At 44.3% G+C, this 26,290-nt stretch overlaps 1 protein-coding gene across 2 annotated transcripts in view; it reads right to left on the minus strand.

Moving 5' to 3' along the window:
* Nucleotides 1-22,698: 22,698 nt before the first annotated feature.
* Nucleotides 22,699-26,290, minus strand: part of LOC126049162 (cytochrome c oxidase assembly protein COX16 homolog, mitochondrial) — a 50,388-nt gene continuing 46,796 nt past the window's right edge. For both annotated transcript variants that reach the window (XM_049825060.1, XM_049825061.1), the window contains one exon: nucleotides 22,699-23,784. In XM_049825060.1, the coding sequence (XP_049681017.1) occupies nucleotides 23,668-23,784 (117 nt within the window). In that variant the 3' untranslated portion in view covers nucleotides 22,699-23,667. The remainder of the gene's footprint in view (nucleotides 23,785-26,290) is intronic.

Below are 26,290 nucleotides of genomic sequence, written 5' to 3' on the forward strand. Positions count from 1 at the left end.
TCTGTCCAGAACGTGACGGCCACCAGCCCCCTTGTGGAGTATAACAGACCTTTAATGACAACTGTTGAGTTGATGTCTGCTACTGAAAGGCAAGATCACAGACAAACAGGTCATTGGTTTGCTCTGGACCTTGAACTGAACTGGAAGCTATTGCAGTCCCACCGGCACTGTCCCAGCCTCTCAAAGAGAAGAGTGCAACATGCACGGAGACCTCCTGACGCAGCCTGCATCCCCCTTGCGTGCTGCAGGACCTCTTGTTTCACACGCCAGCCCGGCACCAGGTCACTGGCCACCCTGGCATTACACTCTGACTGTTTATTCTTTAATGAAGCAGGTGGGGAAGGGGATTGCCGGGGGCAGCAACAATTCTCTTGCTTCCCTGGCACGGGATGGTGTTAGCCAGCACGGGTGAAGTGACGGTCCCGCAAGGCACCTGCGTTGCCCCTGTCCAGAAGGGCAGGCTAGCGCGGGCCAGGTTAGCACACATGGGTGCAGGTACTGCTCGGTTTCCACCGGTGTCCAAACTGGACTGAGCAGATCGGAGCACTGGGACAGACAGAAACCCTTGAGCCAGGATACAAAACTAAATCAAAGTTTTATGGGCTAGGATGAAAGGGGAAGTACTTCAAAGACTGCAGAGCATTAATTTTCCTTTTTGCTGTGGTTTTTCCTTCCCCCTTGTTTTAATATGATGGATCACCTGATAATGACAGGCAGTCGCTCTGACTGCCATGTTCACCCAGGATAAAGGAGAGCAGGAAATTGGATCTGAGGCTCTATGCTGTATTTCAGCGAGTTCTGGAGCCACCAGAAAGAGACACTTGGTCAGATTGCTAATGCCATCGCATTCCCCGCAGCCGCAGACATGTCCTGTGTTCAATTTCCTGCCATCACTTGTCGTGCCTAGTGTGCAGCCAAAGAACAGGAGTATAAAGCGTATCTGATTTAGAGAAGTACGCGAATGAGGCAGAAGCTCTGGCTACAGTAGGAAATTGAACTGTTGATGAAAATGGTTTTCACCAGGGAGCCTCTTCTGTCCCTGCCTCCCCCATTGTGTGTTGTCCGGGCCTTAAGGTCGCAAGTATTGCTTCTTTCACCAAGACACTGATGAACTGGTTTAGTACTTGCTTTTCTAGCCCCACTTTCTGCCCACCGTGAGGAAGCCCCTTCCCCTCTTCCTTCCTCCCTGTCCCACAGCTACTCTGTGCCATGGTGGATGTAACGAGCCGAGCACACAACCTTAGTTACCTTCACTCTGCCGCCTTCTGCATCCTGCAGCAAAAGCTGGTTTGCCTGCTGAAGGGGATGAAGAAGGGAGAGGGACCACAACAGGGCAGGGATAGATTTTCTAATACATGGCGAAATCTCCTTTGAGTTCGGGTCTGGCCTTGTAGGAGCTGTCAGCACATTGGGAATCCATTCCCATTGCAGGATTTGCTGGGTCCTCAAAGCCAAATCCCATCACACGCTTCCGCTTCCTCAGCTGTTAGGAAGGCAGGAGGGCACTCTTCCAGACGGACCACGAGGCTTGCGGGTGCAAAGCCAAATGCTGATGTGGCACTAGGGCACTAAAGTCCTGGATCCTACCCTGCTGATATTTTGAAGGAGATGAAGCCTGTGAATCCCAGCCTGGAGAAAGGCATTGCTACTGGTGCCTCTCTCTGAACTGGACTCAGCTTCACAGCCTAGAGGTTTTGGAGGCCGGACCCTGATTTACAGCCCTCGCTCATCTCTTGCTACAGACAGCTATTTGCACTTCTAGATTGCAGCCTGGATCAAAGACAGATGCAGTGAAATACTCAGGCAAGGCTTTTGCTCAACTACAGCCAGCCAGTCCTAAGCAAAATACCTGGGATATTTTATGAAAAGTGTATTTTTATTTTAGATCTATGGGCTAGACAAGCATCTGAACGTGCACGAGTTTAAATTGCTTCCCAGCTTTGGGAGATGTGCACTACAACCCCCTGGAAAGCTCTTTTAATTGCCACACCACCTGGAAAACCACCCAGCAATAATATTCCTTGCCTTGCTGGCCCATCAGGCTGGACTGTAACAGACAAGATATTGATGCAGCAACCTGATGTAATCAAGAGCTATAAAAGGCAAAGCAGTAAATCATTTGGATGCAACAGTCTGTCTGTGCACTTAGCTGTTCTTTCTGTTTTCTAAAACATCCAATCAACAAAACTGCATTTAACTATTAACAGTCACAAAGCAATTTTCCTTGCAAAACTTGGGCGCTCTCAGACAATGGGAAGGAACACTGCTGGGAAGCAGGTCAAGAAGTGTCCAGAATTAAGAATTATTTTTCTTTCTTTTCTTTCCCACAAGTGGGTCATCTGAAACTTATCTCACCGTTGAGCACAATTGTTGGAAAAGGTGGCTCTCACTGCTCCTAGGGTTAAAGAGTCAACCATATTCTTTACTGAGCTTTCCCTCAGTGCTCTGGGGACTGACCAGCAAGCCCGCTTGTAAAACCTAAGATGAGAGCTGCAGCTCTGAGGGAAGCTTGTGCAAGACTGTCTCTTATGCCTCAGGACCATCAAGACCTGCCCTGGAGGGCAGGAGCTGCCTGGACAGAGGCAGAAACGCTGGCTGCAGCTTTCCTCCTGACCGGGAACTGCCATTTCCCAGAGCTGTGAGTTCAAATAAGCTGGAGAAATGCACACCAGGGTGGTAGCAAGAGAGGTTCTTGCTGGAGGACCAGGAGACCAGAGTCCTCTCTACAGCACAGAAGTGGGTCACGGTCCCCTCCCTGCCAGGGACTCAGTATTTCAGCACAACCCATGGAAACACAAAGCCTTCTTATAGATTTCAGATACACTAAAGCACGTTTTTGTTCCAGCCCATGAGACGAGCTTTGCATTTCCTCTGCATCTCAAGGCTCTGGTTTCCAAATAAAGAATCAGTCAAGATATACAGAGGGTAAATGAGATCAATAATTCCTATCAGCATTTAAAGTGACTAAAGAGACAGCTGAGGAGCTGGAAAGAACCATAGATTAGACAGAAATTGAGGCATTTTCTCAGCTGCTTCCTTACCAGAATTCCTGAGAAGCAGGGGAAGAGAGAACCTTTCTCTTTACCTACGTGGTCTCAGTAATAAGACAAACCCTGAGGTCTCAGGAGAGAGAAAACAGTACCAGCAACTCAGGCTTTCCTTAAAAACTGTGGACCATCTCACCAGCCTCACCCCAGCAGAGCCATTGCAGGTGAGTGCTATTGAACCGGCCAGGTCTCGAGGTGGGTGTTTGGTGGCCAAGTCTCCCTGACGGCTGTGGAGCTACTTTAACCTACCCCAGCTGAAAGTTTTCCCCATTGGCTGACATTTAACTGCCCTGGTTTTTTCCAGGGTTTATCAAGAAGTCAGGCACTCAAGGTGACTCATCACCAGCTAAGCCGGAGCCAGCAAGAGCTGTCACACTGTGCAGTACTCCGGCTGCCCAGGGGGGCTGTCAGTAACGCAGAATGACCGGATCCTCCCTTGCCTCATTAACTTGGGCATCAACGGTGTGTTGCAGGGCATCGGTCAGGTTGGATAAACCCCTCCTGTGCACTAGAGGTGTGGGCGATGAGGAGCATTTCCCTCTGTATTGCAACGGGGTAACGTTCATACTAATGCTGCGGCAAAATCCAGTTACACCAGGGCACGTACAGAGCAGTCCAACTGGCTTATGTGCAGCTACACCAGGATAAATAGAAAGAAAATCCCTAATGCTAATCACCTGTCAAATATCTTGCACCTTCCCCCCACTCTCCTCCATTGCCTTTACAGCTTGTCTCTCTCCCTGTCAGCCTGCTCTTGATTTTCAATGGGTTTGCAGTATATTTAGACTAAGGATAAGGCTTACATGTGAGCAGGTGAATTGGAGGCAGCAGACCAGTACCCCACAAAGCCTGGAGGAGGAGGTGGCACGTGCTCCCAAAGGAGCCGGGCACCGTTGTCAGCAGCAGGTCCTTCATCGCCAGGCTCTGATAACGCACCCGTGTCTGCGTACAACAGGTATTTTACTCCATGGGCCCCCTTCCTCCTTCTGGTCCCAAATGCCAGGCTTGGACCACGGGCATTTCTCACTAGAGGGTAGGAGGATGCATTTAGAGATGGCCACAGCAGAGCCAGCCGGGACAGAAGTCAGTCCAGCCCTCTGGATCCCTGAGAATAATAAATAGGACAGTACACAGGCCATGGTTTGGATGGTGCCACCACCTTGGCCCGCACATGGGGAGCCGGCCCAGTGAAGCTCAGGTGGGCAAAGGGAAGGTTTTGCATTCGGACTAACGTCGAGGGGTCCAGGGCAGCACTGCCTGACGTTAATATGCTTGGCACAGCATTAAAAAGGGAAGCAAATGGGATAGCAGCCTTGATGTAGGACATGAAAGGAGACATTTGCTATCAGAAGATCAGAGACAAGGAGGCGCCTCTGTAAAAAAACCCAAATGGTTACAGTAGAGGGTTCAGCTGCCAAACAACCATGCAATGGGCAGGAATTTGGAAAGAGCTGCTTCCCTCTCAGACACACACACGCAAAATCCTGACTTTCTCTGGCTTGTTCCAGAGAGAGGAGTTATACAGGCAGGAGGTACGGGATGAAGCTGTGTTCAAACAACAGAGCTGCTAAAAGCTGTGGAAAACTGACTTGAGTGCACAGGATGAATTGAACAGTAACACTGAAGCGACACAAAGTTTGTCACTGGGATCTCTGGAGTAAAAAAAAAAAAAAAAGTGGAATTACTCAGTGTGGGCAGGCAATCCTCTGTTTGATTAGTAGAAACAGCATTTTTAGGTTTCCTGTGAGAGCCAGATTAGTCCAAGGGCAATGAAAGTAGCACTCATTTTGTAGGGCAGGGATCTTCCATTCCAGTGCAGGCTGGAGCAAGTGGCTGCTCCAAAGGCAGCTTTTCAGATAAGTAAGTGGCTTGGTTCTCCTTAAACACTAGACATACTGTAGGAGACACCATTAAATTATTGTCCAAGCTGGTTTACTAGAGAGAAAATAAACCATGAACAGCTTATTGCTGCAGAAAGCAAGTGTATGTGCCAGCCATGATACAGTTCATCTTCTCCCAAGGTTCAAAGAAAATCTTTGTAAAACTACACAAACCACCCGGAGTGACTCCATCCACCATGGAAATGCAAGGGTCTGGAGGAGCACAGCAAAGATGTCATTAGCCATAACCATGCCACCCGCTTTAGGACGGAAGCTGAAGATGGCAGCATCCAAATAGCACTGGGGGATATGTTTCTGCAGATAGAGGGAAGTCACCATCACTGGACTTGGCTAGGAGAAGGCTCTTAGGGCACCGTGGGGTTTTAGACGTGGAAGTACACGCGTAGACAAGGGAAGTTTGGCAGGAGCCAAGAACTTGATGGAGTCAGGCCCCAAATATGGAGTTGCGGGAGCGACCAGCCACCGGTACAACATGTTCTGGAACACGGCTAGCTTTCGGTAACTTAAGATTTTAAAATTAATATCTAATATTTTTAACAGATTTGCTCTATTTCAAGCAGAAGTTTTGGGCCTGAGGCAGGGATTACTCAACATGTTTAGATGGCACGGCTTGTGCAAGAAGACAGCCTGGAGGAGGTACAGCTCTCTTCCAAGATTTTGTGACGATGCCGATGTCAGAAGAGAGGACTCTTGAAGGACCCCTGCTATTTGTTTGCACAGCACGTGCACAAGGCGCCATCTCTTACAGCTCTGCTCGGGTAGTTGCACACCCTTCTGTCCCTGCAATGTGGGCAGAGGAAAGGCTGCCCATGGGAGTGGGTCCATGCAGTGTTTCTGGCCTACCACCACATCCCACCACCCGCAATAACACCTCGCTGGAGCCCAAAGGGGGAGATGGTGGTACAAAAGGCACCACAAAGGCTCAGGCCCAGTCTGGGCAAGGGAGAAAGCAGCACAGAGCAAACAGACCTATCTTAAAAAAAAAAAAAAAAGCCCAAAAGAAAAAAGAGAGCAGACCTTTTCTGAGCTTTGGCAAATTGTCCCTGAAAAGACAGTGTGAATCATTAGAAGAAACGGATAAACTGCCCCCAAACACGCCTCTTGCATTTGAAAAAAATCACACAAACACCAAATGGGTTTTAGCTCCTTAACCTGCATTCCCCATCTTTGCAAATATGGGTCACGTAGGCATAATGAGAAAGACGAGAGGGGTGACTAGAAAGGACAGCAGCAGGCATCCCCAATGTGCTAGATATACAGCACTCCTTTCCTTAGGAGGCAATACATCTTTTCCCTGGCTGCTTTCGTGCCATAGCCAAAGCTTGCCAGTATCACAGAGGGCCTAGTGGATCTCTCTCTCTCTGAAAAGCACCGGCTGGGAGACACCAACACGTAGAAGCCGATGGACACGGGGCATCACCTGCGGCCATTATCAGTTCAGACCCATTCCTGCTCAGGATCTCCCTGCCTGGGAGTCCGGATATCTGACCAAAATGATCTTCCTGGCTTCATTCTGCAGACGGGCATCAACAGTGGAAGGCTGTGGTCACCGTGGCCGGTCAGCCCTCTTTGTTCATAGCCTTCAATACTGGTTTAACCATAAGGGAGGGGCACCTTGCATTGTTCCAGCACTGTCCCCCTGGGACACTGATAGCAATTTGGAGAAACCACTGGCAGGGGAGGTATGCGAGGGCTTCGGTCTGCAAAGCTGAGCTCGCTAAACAGCGAGCAGTCCTTGGCCAGGCGGTGGGACACAGCAGCTGGGCTGACGACAACCGCGGCCAGCTCCTTCCCAACCCACCCGCAGAGGGCAAGATCCCTTGAAGAAAGGCTTGGAGTTGGAGGACAGCCAGGGTTTGGCCCTGTGCAGCATTTAAATAAGCTTCTCCAGCTGTGTTTGGACCGCTGAAATGCTCCCATGTTTTGAGATGGCTCCCCAGAGCAACGAGGTGTTCCTATGGGTCTGTATGCTCCGTCTCGCCTCCTGTCTCTGTTACCCTCTGATCCCAGCAGCTGGAAACATTACCCGGGCAGAACAAGACAAGGGCACAAGTAATTTGCCTGCGGTGTTAGGGAAATGAAAGCAGGACAGCAAGCCCCAGCCCTACAAATGGTTATCTTTGAGTACATAATTCTTAATCACATACTTACGCAAAGCCTAGAGTAATTTAGTAAGTTAAGCATGTAATTCCACTTTAACTGATGGGTAAGTCCCGAAAGCAAATGCTTATGTGTACACAGGGCTGCTCCCTAAGTTGGCCAAGACTCGCTGGGGAGCTGGAGAGGCCTTGCTCAGGCAGCATTGGGGATGCTTTAGCAAGGTACCATACCAGTGCGCACACAAGTGGATGACAAGGCCATGCCCCAAATTTGTACAACAATCCCGAGTCACCGAGAGAGCAACTCTGGATGAGAATAACCCACTTTTACTAGAAGGGTAGATAGGAGGACACATGCGGGCCGAAGAGGGCTGCCTGGCCCCATCTACACACGGCAGCAGCATCCCCAGCAACTCTGATCAGGCTAAAAAAAAAAAAAAAGAATAATTCTGCAAGGAACGCCAGGCAGGCAGCCCGTGGCTGCCTCTGGACCTGCACCCCTCCCTGGGTGCGAAGAAGTGTCACCTTGCTCTAGGAGACAGGGCCAGAGCACGTGTCTTGTCTCAGGAGCTCCAGGGGCAGCACAGCGGCTGTGGGACCAGGCTGCCTTCCAGCCCAGATCGGCTCCCTCCACTGGTGTTTGCTTGCTGTGCTCGGGGGCTTGCTGCTCTCAGGGAGCCCCCCATACCCTTAGCGTGAAGTTTTCCATTTCTGCCTTCGGTCAAGTCATGAAGCTGTTTATCAAGTGAAAAAAAAACACAAGAAAGAGGAGAAAGCCAGCACCATGGCTTAATTAAACTTATGGATGGCTGTCATGCAGCAGGAGGCAGTGTAAACATGAGACCAAAGTCTTGGCACACTGAAGAAACATCACATTTCTGCTGGTGCCAGTACAACGGAGAGGGGATTTAATATAATGCTCAAGGGAAGAAGTGCAGGGAGGAAGGGGAAAGAGGTGAAGGGCTGTCTGCCGCTCTCCGGCACATAAAGGAGGCTCTGGGACAAGAGGACCTGTTTAGAGGATTGCAGCACTGATTGCGCATCTGCCTCGTTCGGTAAGGAAGGTCACCCGAGTCACAGATGGCCCCTTCGCCAAGGCGCAGAGAGCTGCAGTGAATGGCCTGGTGTGCAACGCTCAACCCTCCTCAAGCAGTTGTATCCCTCCTGCTTCTTTACCTTCCAGGGGGGAAAACATCCCACTCAGCGCTGAATAACGTGCTGAGAAAACAGTGCAAACCATTCCTCCAATTCTCACAGCTGGTGCCTGCATGCCCCTGCTGGAGCTGGGCCGGGGGGGGCACGGACGGGACAGGGTGAAGAGCTACAAGTGACCTCGAACAGTTTGAGCTGCATGCTAACAGCACCAAGGAATTCATCCACTGCAGCGGATCATTGTTTTGTTATTGTGTAAATGCGGAGAAACTAGTTTTTGCCTTCTTACCAGCCGATGTAGGCTAGGCAAAGGGTGGGAACTACGGGGAATTACTCCCTCTTCCCGGATATAGCAGAGCAATGACATGATCTATCCATGATTACAGAGGGAGGCTGTGATAGACCGTTTCTACCTCTTCAGAAAGTAAGGGACAATTTCTTTCAAGAGCAGCATCAGTAATTTCTCCAAGGCCAATAGTCAGTTCAAACTAGACAGCACAAATGCTCATTGGCATTTCAGAGGTGAACAGCAAATAAACATTCATTGTTGAACAGATGCCCTCCTCTCTTCCTTGTGTTAGATCTGCTTTCTTCTTAGGCAAAAAGATAAAAGGCATCGCTAAGTAGCTTCCATTAAGGCATGCAATGTCACCTTGCCAGGGCTGCCTACCCTCTGGGCAGGACTCTGGTTGAATATCCCAAAACATCTTGCATGTGCTGGGTTTTATTCCAGCTGGATACAGTTTGGAGGGTAGAATCACCTGGGAAGAGATGCATGAGGAGACAACCAGCAGGGAGGAAACCAAATAAAACTGAGGAGCTGGGAGGCGGAGGAAGCATGCAGCAGGGAGGAGATGGGTCTGCCCTGGCCAGTGCTAGAATCACTCAGTCAATGTGTGACTCGGTCAATCCACTCTGAGCATTGACGTTTCTCCTGGTAGAACATGTCCTCTCCCCACTTTCTCCGCTCTAATGCACTGATGCTTTCATTTCAAAAGGTGACATGATTACAAGGGATGCTAAAAATACACGTGGGCTTTCATTCCACTCCCCCATCTCTGGTGGAACGGAATTTCCAGCTTTCCTGTTCGCCAACAAACAGTGATTTAATCTGAAAGGCGTTCAGGGGGACAAGACCATTTCTTTCTTTTCATTACCTCTTTCCTTTATAAAACACTAACACCCAAGGCTCAAACTTACAGGCCAGTCTAGTTCTTTGGATGACGCTCAGTTAGCACTCCCCCAGCCCAGCCATAAGGAAGAGAGCCTTTCTCCTGCCCATCCTTCAACCTGCCAGCCCTTCGGCACGATTAAAGGTCTAGCCCAGTAGTGCCCAAATTTCTCATGCTGTTGGCCACCCTGGGTACTCTCTGAGGTCCTCGCAGGCACTTCCTTGCCGTAAGACTGAGTGCAGAGCAGCCACACGGAGCTGGGGTTTATCACAGATGCAGCAGCCAGATGCTTCCCCCGAAACACAAGCCTTCCAGTAGATGGGCACCAGGAAAGTCCTGGCAACTGCCTGCTGCTCCTTGGGGGGGGGGGGGCTGGGGAGGGAGGGGGCTGGGGACCAGTGCACAGGCTGGGTAGGTTGTCCTTCCAGGGGATACAGCTCATGGGTGCATAGATCGGGTGCTCCAGTACTCATTCCGGACCAGAGATTAATGTTCAATCGGTGTCTGTTTCACAAAGCCAGCTTAGCATTTAAAAACCAGGAGGGTTTAGATAACAAAGAGTTAATTATACAAATGTTAAACTTTTCTTGCTCCAAATGCTCAATGTACTTGCAACTCTGCTAAAAAAAAATTTAAAGATCAGCCTATAGATGATATCAGACAGACTTTATGCAGGGGAGCTCTTCAAACTGATGGGAAGGTACTAAAATTACAGTTTATTCATGTAACATTAGGTCACTATAAACTTCCTCTAGCTTTAAATGCTCTTACCTCACATCTGAAACATTTTCTTTTTCTGTTATGGTTTGAAAGACATATCCAAATACTAAGTTACAGCAATTCCTACTTATGCATTAGGTATTCAAAATAGAAGCCTTAATTGCAAGTTGCAAATGCTACAAATGGCAGGCAATTAAATCTCAACAACAGAGGATCAAAAAGGAAGAAAAACCAGCAACATGGTTGTTTTTATTGAAAACCAGGACACATTAGTCTGGTACAAGACCTCAGTTGTTAGAGGGAGAATTTTACCTCAGGCGATCTAGTCGGGATCATTGTCAGTATCCCAAAACTGAGGGACTGACATGGGCTTTTCATTGTCCTTTCAGAAGAAAATGCCCTTATGCCTCTAATTTTACACACAAAACTGCAGGATTATTGAAAGATACTTCTTTTAATAAGCACTCCAAAATTTTCATTTCAAAATTTCATAGAAGAAATGGATGACTGAAAGCACTTTAACCACATCTTTTGTGGTCCCAAAACTTTTGATTCACTTAAAGTCAGACATTCACTCTTACACATCAGAAAATCCTTTTGAGTTGGATGTTTTGTAGCAGCACGCAAGCCTCACATAACAACTTCATAGTGAAGTTAGATGAAGAGGACATCTTTATGTACAAAACCACACACTCACTTTATGTTCTAGTTACTGATCAGAGATCATTTAAGTATAAAATTTGTATTAAGGGCTGACGAATTACTCCTTTGGGAACGTGGAAGCAAGCTCCTTAGTAAACTCAGAAACACGAGTTACCTCTCCAGAAAAATTAAGCAGAGGGAAGATGCCCTTCTGCTTCGATTACAGGATATAAGAATTCATTACTTTTTAAGAGATGACTTTAATTTAAAGACACTTTCACACGTGCTCGGACCAACCGAAACAGTTTTTCAGCTCCTATGCAACAAAGTCGAAAGTGAACACAATAGACGTGTATAAATAAATGCTAAGAGAGTTTCAAAAAGCTCCGAAGACATTCTGCAGAGCCGCTGCCACAAGGATGGCACAGCCTGCACCCTCTCTCCCCCCAAATGGACTGCCTGTTCGTGGTGAAGGAGTCCTGCCAGGCCCAAGGGCACTGAGCTGCAGCACCCGTGAGAGACCGACGGCAACGCTGCCAGGCCCTCACTGCACGGTATATTCCGTTTCTACAGAACCTTGGAAGAAAACAGATGTTTTCCTTCCACCGAGCAACCAGCAGTGCAGAGCCCTTCCCGCACACGGGCTCCCCGTCCTGCGCAGCGGGGCTGCTCTCGCCACCGTTGCTTACCCCAGCCCGTCTGCAGCATTTGCAGCAGCGCAAAGCAGCGGCTTCCCAGGTCGGCACGCTTTCCTGGCACGAAGACATCCCCCGACCGCATCGGGAGGAGCGAGAGGCTGGCAAACGGGGCCAGCAGCTAGCGCGACACTTCTCTAGTTCAGCTTCTAATGGGATAATGAAGTGTGATTTCAGGTAGCAACAGCTTCTGTTAGACATCGCAGGCCTGAGGCCATGGACTCACAGGGAGAAAGAAGCCATCCTCAGTAAACAGATTTCACTTGGACTGGAAATTTTCAGTGTTTATTCACCGACTTGTTTCAGGAAAGCTGTTGCAGTGGCTTCCCTGCCATTACTGATTCAAATACTTTTGCTAATTATCTGGAACACAGTTGAGATTTGCCCAGCTGCTGCAGTTATCTGGGATTTACCAAACAAGAGTCACCAACTGGTAAATGCGGTTCTTCTGTCAGAGAACTCCTCAGATTACTCACACTGGAGCAAGGCTCACTGCCACGTATGGAAACGAGGGCTTTGCTGTCCCCTAAAGGGAGCCCAAATGCTCCTAGGTCTGTTCAGAGCTCTTCAGGGAGACACAGAGAGAGACAGAGATTGCCTTCAAAGTAACCGTGGTTTATTATTTATTTCTACCTTTTCCTTTTTTAGTAACAAACCAGTCATAATTAATAATCATGATTGTTTTGAATGAATCTAATTGCAGTGTTCTCTAAAGCATAGCAACACTCCCTCCACACCCAGCCGACCAAAATAGAAAAATCGCATCCTGAAAATAGCAGCGAGAGACAGTGAACAAAACCCGGCCTCCCACAACTTGTGTCATTAGGCCAGACAGATCTTTGAGACAAGATCAGCTGGGAGACTAACACTCTGGAAGACATTGCTGCCTTCCTACAAAAGCCAGCCAGAGGTTTCCTGCAGCAGAAGTCTTCTACATCTCTCCCTGTGCCAAGGGATGTGGAGCTGGCTGGTGCTGCACTTGGCCAGCCCTCCCTAGGTGGAAGGCAAATTCGCAATGTCCTCCACGTACCTCCTCCACAAAGGGTAGCTGCAGAGACAAGGGTGGAGTTTTTAAGTGATCTCTGCCAATGCAAAAGACTGGAAGATACCCTGTACTTACTGGGTTTGATGTAGCAATGCTGGAGTGAAATTCCTTTATTTCAGTTACACACGAGGTTCCACTATATCATTTTATGGTCTCTTCCAGAAATAATACATATGATTTCCCCTTTCATGAAAGACTTAGGCAAAAAAGAAACCCCCAAAACCCCAAACCCCTGCGCATCATGTAATTACACAGATGCAACTGTTGCACGTAATCCCTGAGGTAGATCCACTACGGAAAGCAAACCAGGGACTGCTCTGAAAAGAATTTGCCAGAAAATGTGCACAGATCTCTGGCCAAAATCTGCTAGAGGAGAGCTCCTCACTTGGAGGTTAGACTGCTGCAGTTACATCAGGATGAAAAACAAACTGGGAAGGAAAGGACATGCCACCTGCATTATATCACAGGCTCTAACAGAGGCACCCATCTCCTGTCACAGGAGTTAGACTAGGTCACAGCTCAGGAAGGCAAGGCACAGAAAAACCCAACAAAATCCCAGATAAAATAGCATCCAAAGGTTTGGGGGCATCAGCCTCTTCCCCCTATTCTGACTGCCCAACAAACTCTTTTTCATTGCAAATGAATACATCGGTGTATAAAAGCCAGGATTAGGTAACGACTTCAGGCACTAAGTCTGGCTGGCAATTACAGAGTCCCTTGTGGATACTTAGCTTTGGGTTAGGAAGTTTACAACTACCAAAACTAGAAGACATATTATCGCAGTATTTTAAGGTCTTCCTATGTAAGAGATGTTTTTTGCCTGGTCCCAGAACCCCAATGATGCAGGGGTGCAAAGCTCTGAGAGGACTTACCTGTGTTGTCTTCTTCCAAAAATTTTTGGTTTATATTTCCTCTAAGCATCAAAGTAATTAAAAAAAGAAAGAATCTCCTGTTGCAGATAAATGTTTTTTGTTGGCCTTCGACAGAAGTGAACCAAGCCCCCCAGCTGCATTACAAGGTCTCCCACGCTAGAAAGCGGAGGCCCACCTGCCTTTTGAAACAGAAGTAATTCAGGCCAATGCATCTCAGCTGTTCTTGCAAGGCTTGTTAAAGGAGCCTTGACTTCTAAAAGCTGCCAGCTCTCTTAAATAACAGGAATGATAGTAGTTACAGACAGAAAGCTAGGAGGTCACCCAGCCCAGCCTGCTGCCAGGGCAGGAGAGAGTCCCCAAAGAGAGGGCATGCCAAGACTTCAACTGATACTACGCTTGATCTTAGCCAAAAGGTCAAGAAGCGATAATGGGAAGGGGACTGAGGATACAAGCGACTGGCGCCTGCCTCTGCGCTCTGCAGAGGAGATTCAGGCAAACCTCTTTGGAATAATACTTAGAATTTATCACGTTAGGCAGATGGTATTTGACTTGCTGCTCTTAATACATACTCCTGAAAAGTCTGTGCCAGTTCTCTACTGTAATAATAATGCTGTTTTGCATGTTACAAGAAACCTGAAGCAGCATCAATAAAGTAGTCTCACAGGGCCAGTTTGCTGACACACTCTTCATGCCCTTGCTGTACACAAGGTTATATTTAATGGCAGAAAATATCTTTTATTGCTCCCTGTTGACTTGGAGGACACTATGGATCCTCTGACCTTATTGCCCGTACAACATGAGCTTTGACTGAGGGATGGTCTAAGCAAAACTTTGCTTTTGAAGTAGGAAGGATGTATTCCCTTAGCTTATTTCATCCAGCAGACAGGACTGCATTCACTCCTGCCCAAGAAAGCCTATAGTATGACTTCCCCTTGTCCGTGCCATGATTTCCCTCATCAGAAAGGTAGCTTAGATACATTACCTCTCCAGTAGGCAATGCTGGGACTGCAATTTCTATGTAAACACAGTGTGACAGAATCAGATATTTGCTTATCTTTGTAATAATAATTTACTGAGATATTCTTTACGTAAGTTGTCAAGAAACTCAGCAGCTTTTCAAGAGAAAGAAGAAATAATAAATTAAAAAATTATGGCAATATCAGAGCTGCCCTAATTTTCAAACTCATTCAGAGCCCATAACCCTGTCCCAGGAGGGTTCGGGGAGAGAAGCTTGAGGGCACTAGCAGACGCACACAGGCCCTCACTGCTTTTGCAAGCACCCATTCGAAGGTTTTATCTTAGCTTCCATGAAAGCCAAAAGAGAAGTTCCCCAGACTGCTTACTAAATGAGGAGACTTCTTGGGATCCAGCTCACCCAAAGCTAGCTAGCCTTACAAAGGCAAAGCGATCAAATCTCATCACCTGAGTGCCTTCCAAGATCAATGGAAGGAAAGAAGAGGTGGAGCATAATTCAACACCCACCTTGGTAGACAGCTACTTTTGAATGAGGTGATCACTGTCTGCATGTGCCTTGATGTTAATGTTTGCCTAGACACTTGACTTCCAAGGAGCCACCACGTACATCAGTGGGAAAACAAATTCTCTTCTGTGTAACCTGGGTAGGCAATCACTGCACAGAGCCAGTTCCTGCTCAGGCAACCATCCTCATCCCTCAGAGGTGATCCCTGCAAGTTCCCACCTTGGCAGGGCAGTGCCTGCAAAGGGACACTATGCTCCAGCTCTCCATTGTGTTGCACAGAAAGGGGCACGCAGTCTTTGGGGCTGTCTAAATGGGGGGGGGGGGGGGGGGGGGGGCAGCAGGTGTCTGTCTGTCTACCGATCTATCCTTGATATATAATGCACACCCTCTAAAAACCATCTTTAACAGTCATATGGCAACACAGCAGCAGAGACCTTAAGGTATTACGTATTTTCCAAATTTCGTATCTTCTGCTACACCTCTTCATGCAAAGAAAGCAGAGACTGGTGAATCCTCTGAGGGCAAAAGAAACTTCTCAAAGGACAAAAGAACAAGGCACAGAAACACCTTTGGTCAACTGCTGCAGCAGTTCCTAGATCACAGTATCTCGGGGCAGGGAGCACAGAAGAGAACTAACACCTGTTCTCCTGCTAGTTTCTTGGCATTACCGGACCACACAGAAAGGGAAATGCAAAAAGACTGTATAAAATATGTGACAGTTAAAGTGGATAGTGGTTGCCAGCAACAGAACCTCAAAAAATATTTTTTTTTAAGAAAATATCCTTTTTGGGAGAAGAAATTTTGATGTTTTCAACCTTAGGGGGCTGTAGAAAATCCTTTGCATCCTTCTACTGCTAGCAAAGACGATGGGGGGAAAACAATAGACACTTCAGGGATAAATAACTGCAAGACCCATGTATGATACGATACATGCAGAGGATACCATCAAGTTAGTGAGGTTAACCTAAGGTAGTAATGTGCAAATTTGGCTTTGCCAGGAAATTGTACCTGCACTTTTAAGATCCTGTGCAGTATGTGTTAGAAAAATGGACCTGTCAGATAACATTGCACAACCCTGTGTAGCTTCAAGGGACAAAGACCGCTCAATTTTTAATTTCTGTTGTGAATAATTCATTACAGCAGTAAGAAATCTTCTTGAATAGATGAAAGATAAGAGATGAAGGTCTCCTCCTCCTCCTATTCGTATTCAAAATCACTGACCAGCCAACTGGGTCTGTCCATAGAAAGTACAGATTCCCACATCCAGCTTTTTCTTGCAAAATCTGAATAACCTGGATTAGTGTGAAACCTCAGTCCACTTAAAAAAAAAGGACATGTCCTACGCTGGTCATGGAAGATACACTAAGCCAGACATTCAAACAAGCATTTAAGACATTTAAATTTGTGATTATTTAAAATACAGGGGGCATTAGCTAAACTGAAATGTACCATGAATAGTCCCAGCTGTTCCTCTGCAATGACTTCCCTAAGTCAAGTTGAAAACACTGTCTGTCATAATTCACTTTTAAACCTTCCAAAAAAACCCCCCGTATCAGGGCCAGGGTGAACTTTAAAAAATTCGATCAAACTGCATTCAAGTTCATCTTGATTTAAAGGATGATAAAAATACAACACACAATTTTGCTGTCTATTATTCCAGCACAGCCGATAAGGAATTTTGCACTTCACAGGGAGCACACAGCCCAAAAGGCCCATTATAAGAAAGGTGCAATCTCAGACTTTTGTACTGAAAATATACGTTTAACTTTAATCACATCTACAGCCCAATCAGGATGTCTGCAAGGCAAAAAAGCACCTGCAGTCGGGTGGATAGCCAAATAATGGTAAGACATGACTCCAAAACTGCATGGACAATAGTCACTTCAAATATACATGAACATGAGTAGGAACGGAGTCTTTCCGTCTTTGACTGCCAATCTGTTCCTAGACAGGTAACTTAAAAGGATGGAAACCCTAGACTGAGCACTTAAACAGGGGCAATGCCTTTTTTTTAGACTGGGAAAAATGATGGGTTTCTTCTTATTTTATTATGACATATAAGCATGCTGTTGGAATATGTAATAAAAAAAATGACATTATTTAAGATGAACTAAAGAAATAAATTTAGGTTGTAGTATTAGTGAAAGCAGGGAGGAAGGGGAACTAGTTTTTAGAGGCAACTTCATCGGTTTATGTAAAAGTTACAATGTCATTACCTAGGATAGCAGAATATTGGATGCAGTAAGGGGCAGGTTTTTTCTTATGAGTTACCGAGTAGCAAAATCCTCTGTTAAATTGCAAGCGTGCAACTTTCCAAATGCAGGTGTGCTCATCTGGTGGGGAGAACACTGGCATATGCAGCCATAGAGGTGTACAGCCACACACTCGTCAGCGAGCAGGACCAGTGTTCACCGATTAATGAAGGAGGAACTGACTGGTACAGCTGATAAAAGATCTTCTACAGTTTGGGGTTTTTTTTAAATCTGGCTGATGGACATTTTGCAACCTGTTCACTGAGAGGGATCTATTCTGACAGAGCTTTACTCTTATTGAGAACACTTTTATGAAAAGTTTTGGGAACTGTTGAAACAGTTTGCGCTGGGAGTCTTTTTAGTGAAAAACATGCTTTTAAGATCAGCGATGTTCTTTTCATTTCTAAACTACCTGAGGAAAAAGAATCAAGAATGGAAAAACATGAAAATCAAAATAAAACATTGCAGTTCACCCAAATATAAGTATTTCTAAAACCACTAGCTTGCAAAATATTATACCTGACTTTTCATTCTGACTTGAAATGAGTATTTTTTGAGCTCAAAAGTTTTTCCTGAGAAACAATTTTCCTTCCTACTCTATCCAGAGGGACCAGTCAGAAAGAACACTCTGTTTTCTATTACTATTTTTGTCCCTACTCTTTTTTCTTTCCACATTTCTTCTTTTCTCTTATTTCCTTTTTTTCCACTTTAGGAAAGAAAAGGAAGGAAAATGAAAAATGCCCTATCTGTTGCAGAACAGAAGAAACTTAAGCCTGGAACCAAGATTCTTTGCTCATGCTTTCCTCTTTTCCTCTGTTTATTCAGAAGGAGTATGAAAAGAGCTATATTAAGTTGAAATTTTATTCTGCTGTCCTCTGTTCAACAAAAGATAGTCCACTAAAGCCACTAAATCACAGATAACACTTCTCTGGGCAACATTATTAGGAACTGACAGCTGGAGATGGATGAAGATCTCATCTTTTAAAGAAAAATATACATTTAATTTCCTTTGTACATAAAATAGAGAGCATAGCATTGTGAATCTAAAGATAAAAAGAGACCCAGTGTATGCTGGGTGCCATACTTCAGGGAATATAATACTGGGTCTGTGTTTCTGAGCTTACATTTTCAAATTAATTTAGAAACCACTATTCTTCAGTTCTTAGTAGAAAATGAACTTTAAAAAAAGAGGGTGACATTTTACAGCCAGTTCCATTAGAAAAGCGCAGTTCAGAGACTGAGCTGTTACTTTTTAGGAGGAACACTGGAAGACAGGACAGAAAGAAGAGGGAGAATGGATTATGTAGGGCAGAGAGATGGGTTTACCCCTGATCCCGCCTGGGATTAAGCCATACTCCTGCAAGCCACTAGGCCTCCTTGAGGCTGATACCATAATGGATTTGGTACTGAATACGCACAATGGAGTTGGTATTGAACACCAAGGATCTCATCAACTACCTTCAAACAGACATGCTAAATAAGTATGGTCATTTTTTTCCATCAACTGAAGCATATCAAGCCAGACTCCAAGTATGCTGGGTGAAAGTGCATAAATTTCTTCTACAGAGGCACTGGGAACACACAGTACTTCTTTATTCCTGGTTTTCGAGGTTTGTTTTGGGTTTGGGTTTTTTTCCCAAATGACCTCAGACTGTACTACTTTTCTTTTCACATTTGCAATGTATAACCGTATTTTACATGTCCTTTCTGCAGCACTACCAGCTGCTGCTTTGGTTGAATTTAATTTTAACACATCTCCCAAGCAGCACAAAGATGGTGAGGGTGAAAGTTTAATTGCCTGTCTGCATTAAGCAAGACAGTTAAACATGCAGTTAAAGCTCATGTTCAACAATAAAATATGGTCGGTCTGATTCCAGTGGTATGAAAGACTGCTTTGGGCTCCTGGGGTGAGGACAAGTTTAAGAAAAACATATGCATGGAGTTTTTGTTTCTAAGTCTAGAGACTATTTGTGTGTTGGCTGAGTCTGGCTGCAAGTCCTTGTAGGAATAGAAGGTCTACCAGTGAGCAATTACCTTCTTTTGATTAAAACCTTCTAGTTAGCTAGTCTAAAATAGAGTGGAAATTTTTTTCGGAACTGTACTCCACTGAAGGATGAAAAGTGGTTTTCCACTGAAAATACTGACAAAAAGCAGCCTTTCTAACCATAAAAGTTTATGGAAAATTCTTTGACCATCTTCATGTAAAAATAGTTATTCTGCTTTCCCTAAGACTTCGGATCATTCCCTGATTTTCTGTTTCTTTATTCTATTTTTTTTTTCCAGTGGACATAAGGTAGTTAGTAGCAAAGGATAATATTAGGCTTTCCCATTTCTGGCAGAAAGAAAAGCCTCTGGAAAATACAAGTTTTAAAAAATGAAACTTGCCCTAGACTTGTGCTGGAAATTCAAACATAGGAACTCAGAGCAAACGCAAGATCATCAAGAAATACAAGGGTCTATGTAGTTATTTCAGAAGGTGAAACCTACCGTTTTAAGTTTCACCTAAACACATGCACATACAGTTAAACAAAAAGTGTCCATGTAAAACATCCAGTGAACAGTGACCTTTAAATCACTCCAAGTTGCTGCTTCTCTGTGAAGAAACGGTTTTCTCTGCTTTTTAGAAATGGTGCCCAGCTGATGATGGGGTATGTTTAGGTAGCTTTTCAGAAGTTTCTGCATTCTATGTTCTGGTCAAAAACTCCCATCACTCACCTCTTATTATGCCATAACCTACCTTTTTTGGGTAGCTGGAGCCACTTTCAAGACCTTGGAGGATCACTATTGGCAAGACTGTTCTCTGCATCTTGATTCTAAATGTTTCTAACACCCAGCTGCTCATCCAGATGTATTTAGGAGCTTTGAAACTCAACTGTGATCCTATCGAGCAGGTTTTGAAATCTTTTTTGGATCACAGTATCTACAGCTTTTGCTAAACCTCTCCATCTGTGTTACTGCTGAACTAAGAACGTTTTCTCTTTTGGGTCATCCACGAGTCTGCAAATTCGAAGTGCTATAGGAGAAACACACTCAATAAGCAGGATCCACAGGGTTGATCTCATGCAAAGAGCTGGTTAGCATTTTGGGCTGCACATAGCTGCCGTTAGGAAACATCCAGCTGGATACCCACTGGTGCTACCCTGAGCTCTCCCTATCCCTGGAGACAGGTGCCCCAGATCCCCTCCACTTCTATGCCCAACTGCTGTTCTTGTTATGGAAGATCCCAGAGACCAACCTTGCCACAGTTTCTTTGAGCGATAAACCCTTTCTCCTTTCTTGTCAAAACAGGGATTTTGAAACTAATTTTTCAGTCCACATACACACAGACATTTAGCCAGACTTCCCTCTTTATTTCTAATTTCAGCAACACTGACTAGAAGATCTGTCTTCTTCAGTCCTCTCTTTTACCCCTTAATACTTCACACCTCTCACTAAAGCCTTGTTTTCATTCCTCTCAGACAAGTATATGCCAGTTACCAATGAGGATGCAAAAACATCAATCAGTGTCTCAGACTGACAATTGCATTTAATTACCACTGACCCTCTCAGCTACAGATGTTCAGAATAACAGTTCAGGAATTCAACAAGGTTGTTCCCAGGTGCCTTAGAGATAACCAGAAGTGCTGTAACATGGCTTTCAAAAGGATAGGTCAAATAAGCAGCCAAACTAAGCACGAGTCCTGAAGCAACTGAAGTTTGCCTCTCTTGCTAGCGTTGTGAACTATAATTCTCCACATTTCTGGAGTGCCTTCTACTTCAGGATGCATGACAACTTAAGAGACTTTAATTGACTCTCAACACACCTTTCATAAGTATTATTTCCATTTCAATAGCCAAGAAAAGCACAGCATAAAACATGAAGCAATTGTCCAAGTGCATGGCAATAAAGAGAAATTGCTGAAATAGCTCTCCCCGTTTTATGAAAAGTACAGTTTCTGTACCTGCCAAAAGTTTTTCTTTTTTTTTTAATTCATAGATGAGTGAACAGCATTAAAAAACAAGAGGTGGGTGTTTTTTTTAGTGGACTGTCAATACATATGGGCTGTCTCTTAAAAGGGAAGTTGAAGAGAAGGGCAAGTTGGAAAGTTTTCCAACTGCATGTCAGTGTTTCTCAGAGATGCCAGGATAAATCCTTCACTTTCCAGAGATGCCACTTCAAAGGCAGTTATAAATATGCCCTCAGAAACTACAGGAAATTTAGCGCCTATAAAAAAAGGGAGCAGTGGGGGGACCCCACAACCAGCAAGCAACCACCTAAAAATGGGTCCTAAGTTATGACATAAAAAGTGTTCTCCATAGAAGTAATTATTTACAACCACATTCCAGACCTGCTGAAATAAGATGACCGTTCCAAAATAGTTTTGTGGGATATCAAATTACTAAACATACACAGGATATTTCAGTGAGTGTTTTGTTCATCAAGAAACGCGGTAAGCCTAAGGGCTTCATGAAAGAGAAATATCTTTGCTTCTTCCCCTGGGGGAAGGGGTAGCTTTTCCTACACATGTTCCTAGAACACCATGTGTTTATTTCAGGGGTAGTTTTGGTCCATGTTGTGAGCCAATGTTGCAAGACTGGGAGCTGATCATGCTTCTCCATATGCAAACCAATGGCAGCTTCCCCTCTCATTCAATCAAGGCTCAGCAAAGGAAGATACGTGTCCTCTGGGAAGGACATAGTGAACTTGCAGTGTCCACAGAAGATGCATCTATCCCACAGAACGTGAAGAAATATTTCCAGTAGTTCAGCTAGTACCCTAACAGTAGCAATGATGCTGCAGAAGCCTTAACTCAGAGAATACTCTGTCAGTGTAGTCAATGCATTGATGTCCTTTGAGCAAACAATCTTGCTGCTGTCAGTGGAACCAAACCAGAATTTGATTTTAAGAGCTGAAAAAATGCTTAGCAAGGTATGCAGTTTTAATTACTCCTTATCTGTCCTATTTTATATCTTACTTGCCCAAGAATATTGTTTTATGTCTTAGGTAAAAGTAATGACAAAACAATTAAACCAGTTTCCTTCTTTTCTAGGTCTAGCACAGCTTAATGCCTCCATATTCTATTTTTTCAGTTGTTTCCTTATAGAATTTATGATTACCTCACTCTCGTATTGCTCATCTTATTCCTCTCCTGGTTGGTTTAATTTGTTAGTACATTTATTTAGAACCAAAGATATATATGATATTGAACAGGGAAATACACAAACACATGGCTCCAACTTTGTTCCAGATAACCTGCAACAGTTTCTGATGGTCTTCACAACTCTATCGGAAGAAAACATACACAAAACATGGCTAAGATATTTCACGTAATGCTTTATGAATTGATTTACAACTCAGTGTTGATTCTTCTTCCTGAGAGAAAAACTGGACCTCATCACAGAAAGGCTGAAGAAAATTAAGTGCTGAGGGAAGATTTACATGAGGACAAGGAGGCTACCCTAAATAAAGTGTTAGATTGCATTTGACACATCTTGCAGAGAGGAAGGAGACCACACCTCTTCCAAAGCCAGTTCCAAAAGGATTTACATATAGGTGTCACTGAATGCTTTGAAACTAGAATCTACTGTTAATCTGAAGAGGAGTTTTACAAGTCTTTTGTTACACTTTATCAAAAGCTTCATTTCATTTGAAAAATTGACTAGATGCTTCTTCATTGAACTGTCTCAGCAGAAGGGTCCTGAACGTTAGCATGGTTTCCTCTAACAGCAAACATTCAGCAGACAAAGACAACTATAAAAAGACAAGCATTTCAGAAGAATTCATCAAAAGATATAAAAAAATCTGTCCATGTGCACAAATATACAGGTAATAATATATGTAAGATGAGCTTTGCCATTATATAGTGGTTCAAGATTCTGTTACAATACTTGCTCACAGAGAACCAGCACAGCTTTTAGTGAGGAAGAATTCTTCCAACTTAAACTGAGAAGCTCCAGTGCAAAGGTCCTGCCTGCATGAAGGTATCAATAAACAAAAATTTAACCACAGCTAAACAAATGTTATTTGACCAATTACGAGCTGACACTCTGTATATGCCTCTGGACAGCCAACTTCCTGGAAATGAAACACAAGAATATTATTTAGCCAAAAATGGACTCACTGTTCCGAACAGTTCATATGCCTGTGGAGTCCCTTCCAAGCTTAAGAGCCTGAAGTCATGCAGGGGCTCCCTGAAGCAGCATTTATCTGGTCACGCACATCTAGATGACAGCACCGTTGTTCTCATTAGGATGACAACTTCTAGTACTGACAAGTGACTCCTGCAATGTTATTCCTTGCTGAACCATCTCAGTTTTGAATGATAGGGATTGAAAAACAACAGGATATTCTCAGTAGAATGATCAGCTATTTTTTTAATTGAGAATTGATATATGCAGCCTATGGAACTCTGTGCAAATGGATGCAAACAGTTTCATATAATACAGTGCCTTTTGGATTGATCTCACAGTTACTTATATATACACCAGCATGAATTGTTCAGTGCAATCCCCCCCTCCCGTGTCTGTTCCTGATACTGGATTAAAAAATATGACAGTTCAGACTAAGACTTCTTTTTTTTTTTCAGAGGCACCAAAGTAGGCTTGCTCAGTCACTCTGTCTTGAGACGGACAGCCTCCCGCCGTTGCTTCTGAACAGTCCTAGAATCTTCCCACAGACGGGGTCCTCTGATGTTCTCCCAGTTATCCAAGTCAGACTTTTCCAGCTTCTGCAGATAAACAGCAAAAATAACAGTGTCACCTTGACAGCCCCATGATTTAAGTACGTATTATTCTAAATTGTTTTCTTTTTGCACAAGAAACTCAGTATCACTATTGGGTTGATGAACTTTCATCTACCCTGCAAGAGAAGTTCAACAACAAGGAAAAAAAAATGTGGGAGTTATCCATATAGCTACATAAATGACTAGGGTGGGCATTACTTATCAACAGATAAATAGCATGTAGGACAGGAAGCACTATAGCATCTGAACACAACTGAAGATATCTTGTATTCACGTTTTCTTTCTTCTCTCACCTAGTTTTCCAGATCTGTTCTCCAGCTGCAAGTCTGCCAAGTACTGACGTACTAGGAGTGATAAGCATTGGTATAGCTCAAACAGAAGATTAGTAATTAGTGACCTGAAGTATCCTGACAGCACAGATATAAAGCATACCAGAAAAGATAAATTATCTAGCACAAAGAGAGACAGTAACAGTGCAATCCCCTTCAATCCATGATGTGGTTTTAACTTGAGAGAGGTATGCGATGCTTTCTGCTGCCTAGTTTCTCATGCCAGCCAACCGTCACAGATTGGTCTCTCACTAAGTCATACATGAGATACGCTAACTGGCCGAACTGTGAGATACTTAAAAACTATCTAATTACCTCCTTGTCTATTCCTATCATCCCCACTCAGAAGTACCAATGACTGCAGTATTTACCTAGCCTTAGAGGCGCACAAAAATGAAGAACAGGTGCCCTCCTGATGTCACCTACCAAGTGCTGCAGTTGAAGACAACAAACATATACTGCACCTTCACAGACCTACCAGCAGACACAGAAGTCCCCTCCCAGCAGACACAGACGTCAAGTCTCATATACCGGCCTGCAGTCTGGAACGGTACATCACACATGACGGGGCTCTGCCAACAGGAGACTGAGGAGGGGGTCTGCACCACTGCCAGAAACAGGGCTATTCTACACGCTACTGAAAAGGGCAATACTGTATACCATTAATGATACGTACTGCAGTGGGATTTAAACCTCTGATTTGTGATCAGGGTCTCATCTCAGCAAATGCTGTAAAAATACACCAGAAAATACTTAACCCTGCCTTGAGCCTGTGGTCTAATTTGCCTGCCTTCAATCATCCAAATAAATGGCAAATACTGAGGGACTTGAATAATAGTCGCAGAATAATTTAACAGCTAGAACAGAACAGACCGGCTGCTATTAGTTCATGTTATGTAAAAGTTTTTTGCCATTTCTATAATTGAGGAAATTGCAATGAGGTTAGTCAGATATCAAAAGAAATTAGGCAACATTCAACAGAAGATATATGAGAATGCACGCATAAACACAGCAGACTTTCACAAGGTAGGAGCAACTGAATTTTTTATACAGTGGAGTTGGTATAGGTCTTTCTGAAGAATTCTCTTTACTACTTTATACATCTTATGAGTAGCTGGTACTTCATTTCAACCAGAAGGGATCCAAGCTGACATGGAAGGAGGGAGAAGGAGGGAAGGTACCCATCATCCCACGCAGCAGCGACTATCCACTCTGATTGTAAATTCAGAATTTAACATATAATTCTAATGGAAGCTTCAAGGAAACTACACTGAAAATAACCTTGTGCTTTAACAGAAGGGAAGCATGCTGATTTTATTAAACACAAAGGTACCACACAGCTGTGAGGATCTAAATTATTCCCAAAGGTACTCAGCCCCCAAAGTCTGAACAAGAATCAACATTTAAAATATATACAAAAAAACTTGTAGTTTCTAAAGATAGGCTACAGAAAGAAGTCTATCAAGACAGACATGCACACCAAGTTCATATTAATCTGCCCCTGAAACTTCAAAGGCTTTCCAGAGAGGAGCTTTGTCCAAAACAGGAAATATTTCAAAACTATACAATCTAAACAAACCCGTACAAGAAAGTATTTTGGCAGTTTCCAACGGAAAGCATAAAGGTACCTGGAAAACAGACTGTGATATACTGATAGAATAAAACAACCAAGAGTTATGTACAGTGAATGGCATTGCTTCAAACTACAGATGAGATCTATTGACAGAGTTAGTTTTTGTCAATTAAAATATAAAGAATTAAAGATTCTAATGAATACATAGAGACACTTTTTTAAAATTTTCTATTCTCATTATATTTATAGAGATCATTAACATTTTGTGTCATGTCTAAAGACTGTGTTTGATACCTTGCTGCAATTCAAGAAGAAAGCATGTTCCTTACTGCACACAACAGTGTCTGCAAAAATTAGTAGTTTACAGGACAAGTGTCTGTTCAGTCATCAGAAGGCAGCATGATTAGACAACCCAATTTTCTAAACTGATGCTATCAAGTTTTGAAAGAATAGAGGACTCTTGTTGCATGCGGATAAGCATAAGAGTATCACAGGTAAAAGCGGACCTGAAAATCTGTTCTGCAGTGCTTTCCTACTGTATAGCTATTTTCACACATATCTGTCTCTGCTGTTTTTGACTGGGATAGAG

The sequence above is a fragment of the Accipiter gentilis genome, chromosome 22, assembly GCF_929443795.1.
Source record: "Accipiter gentilis chromosome 22, bAccGen1.1, whole genome shotgun sequence".
Lineage (NCBI taxonomy): Eukaryota > Metazoa > Chordata > Aves > Accipitriformes > Accipitridae > Astur > Astur gentilis.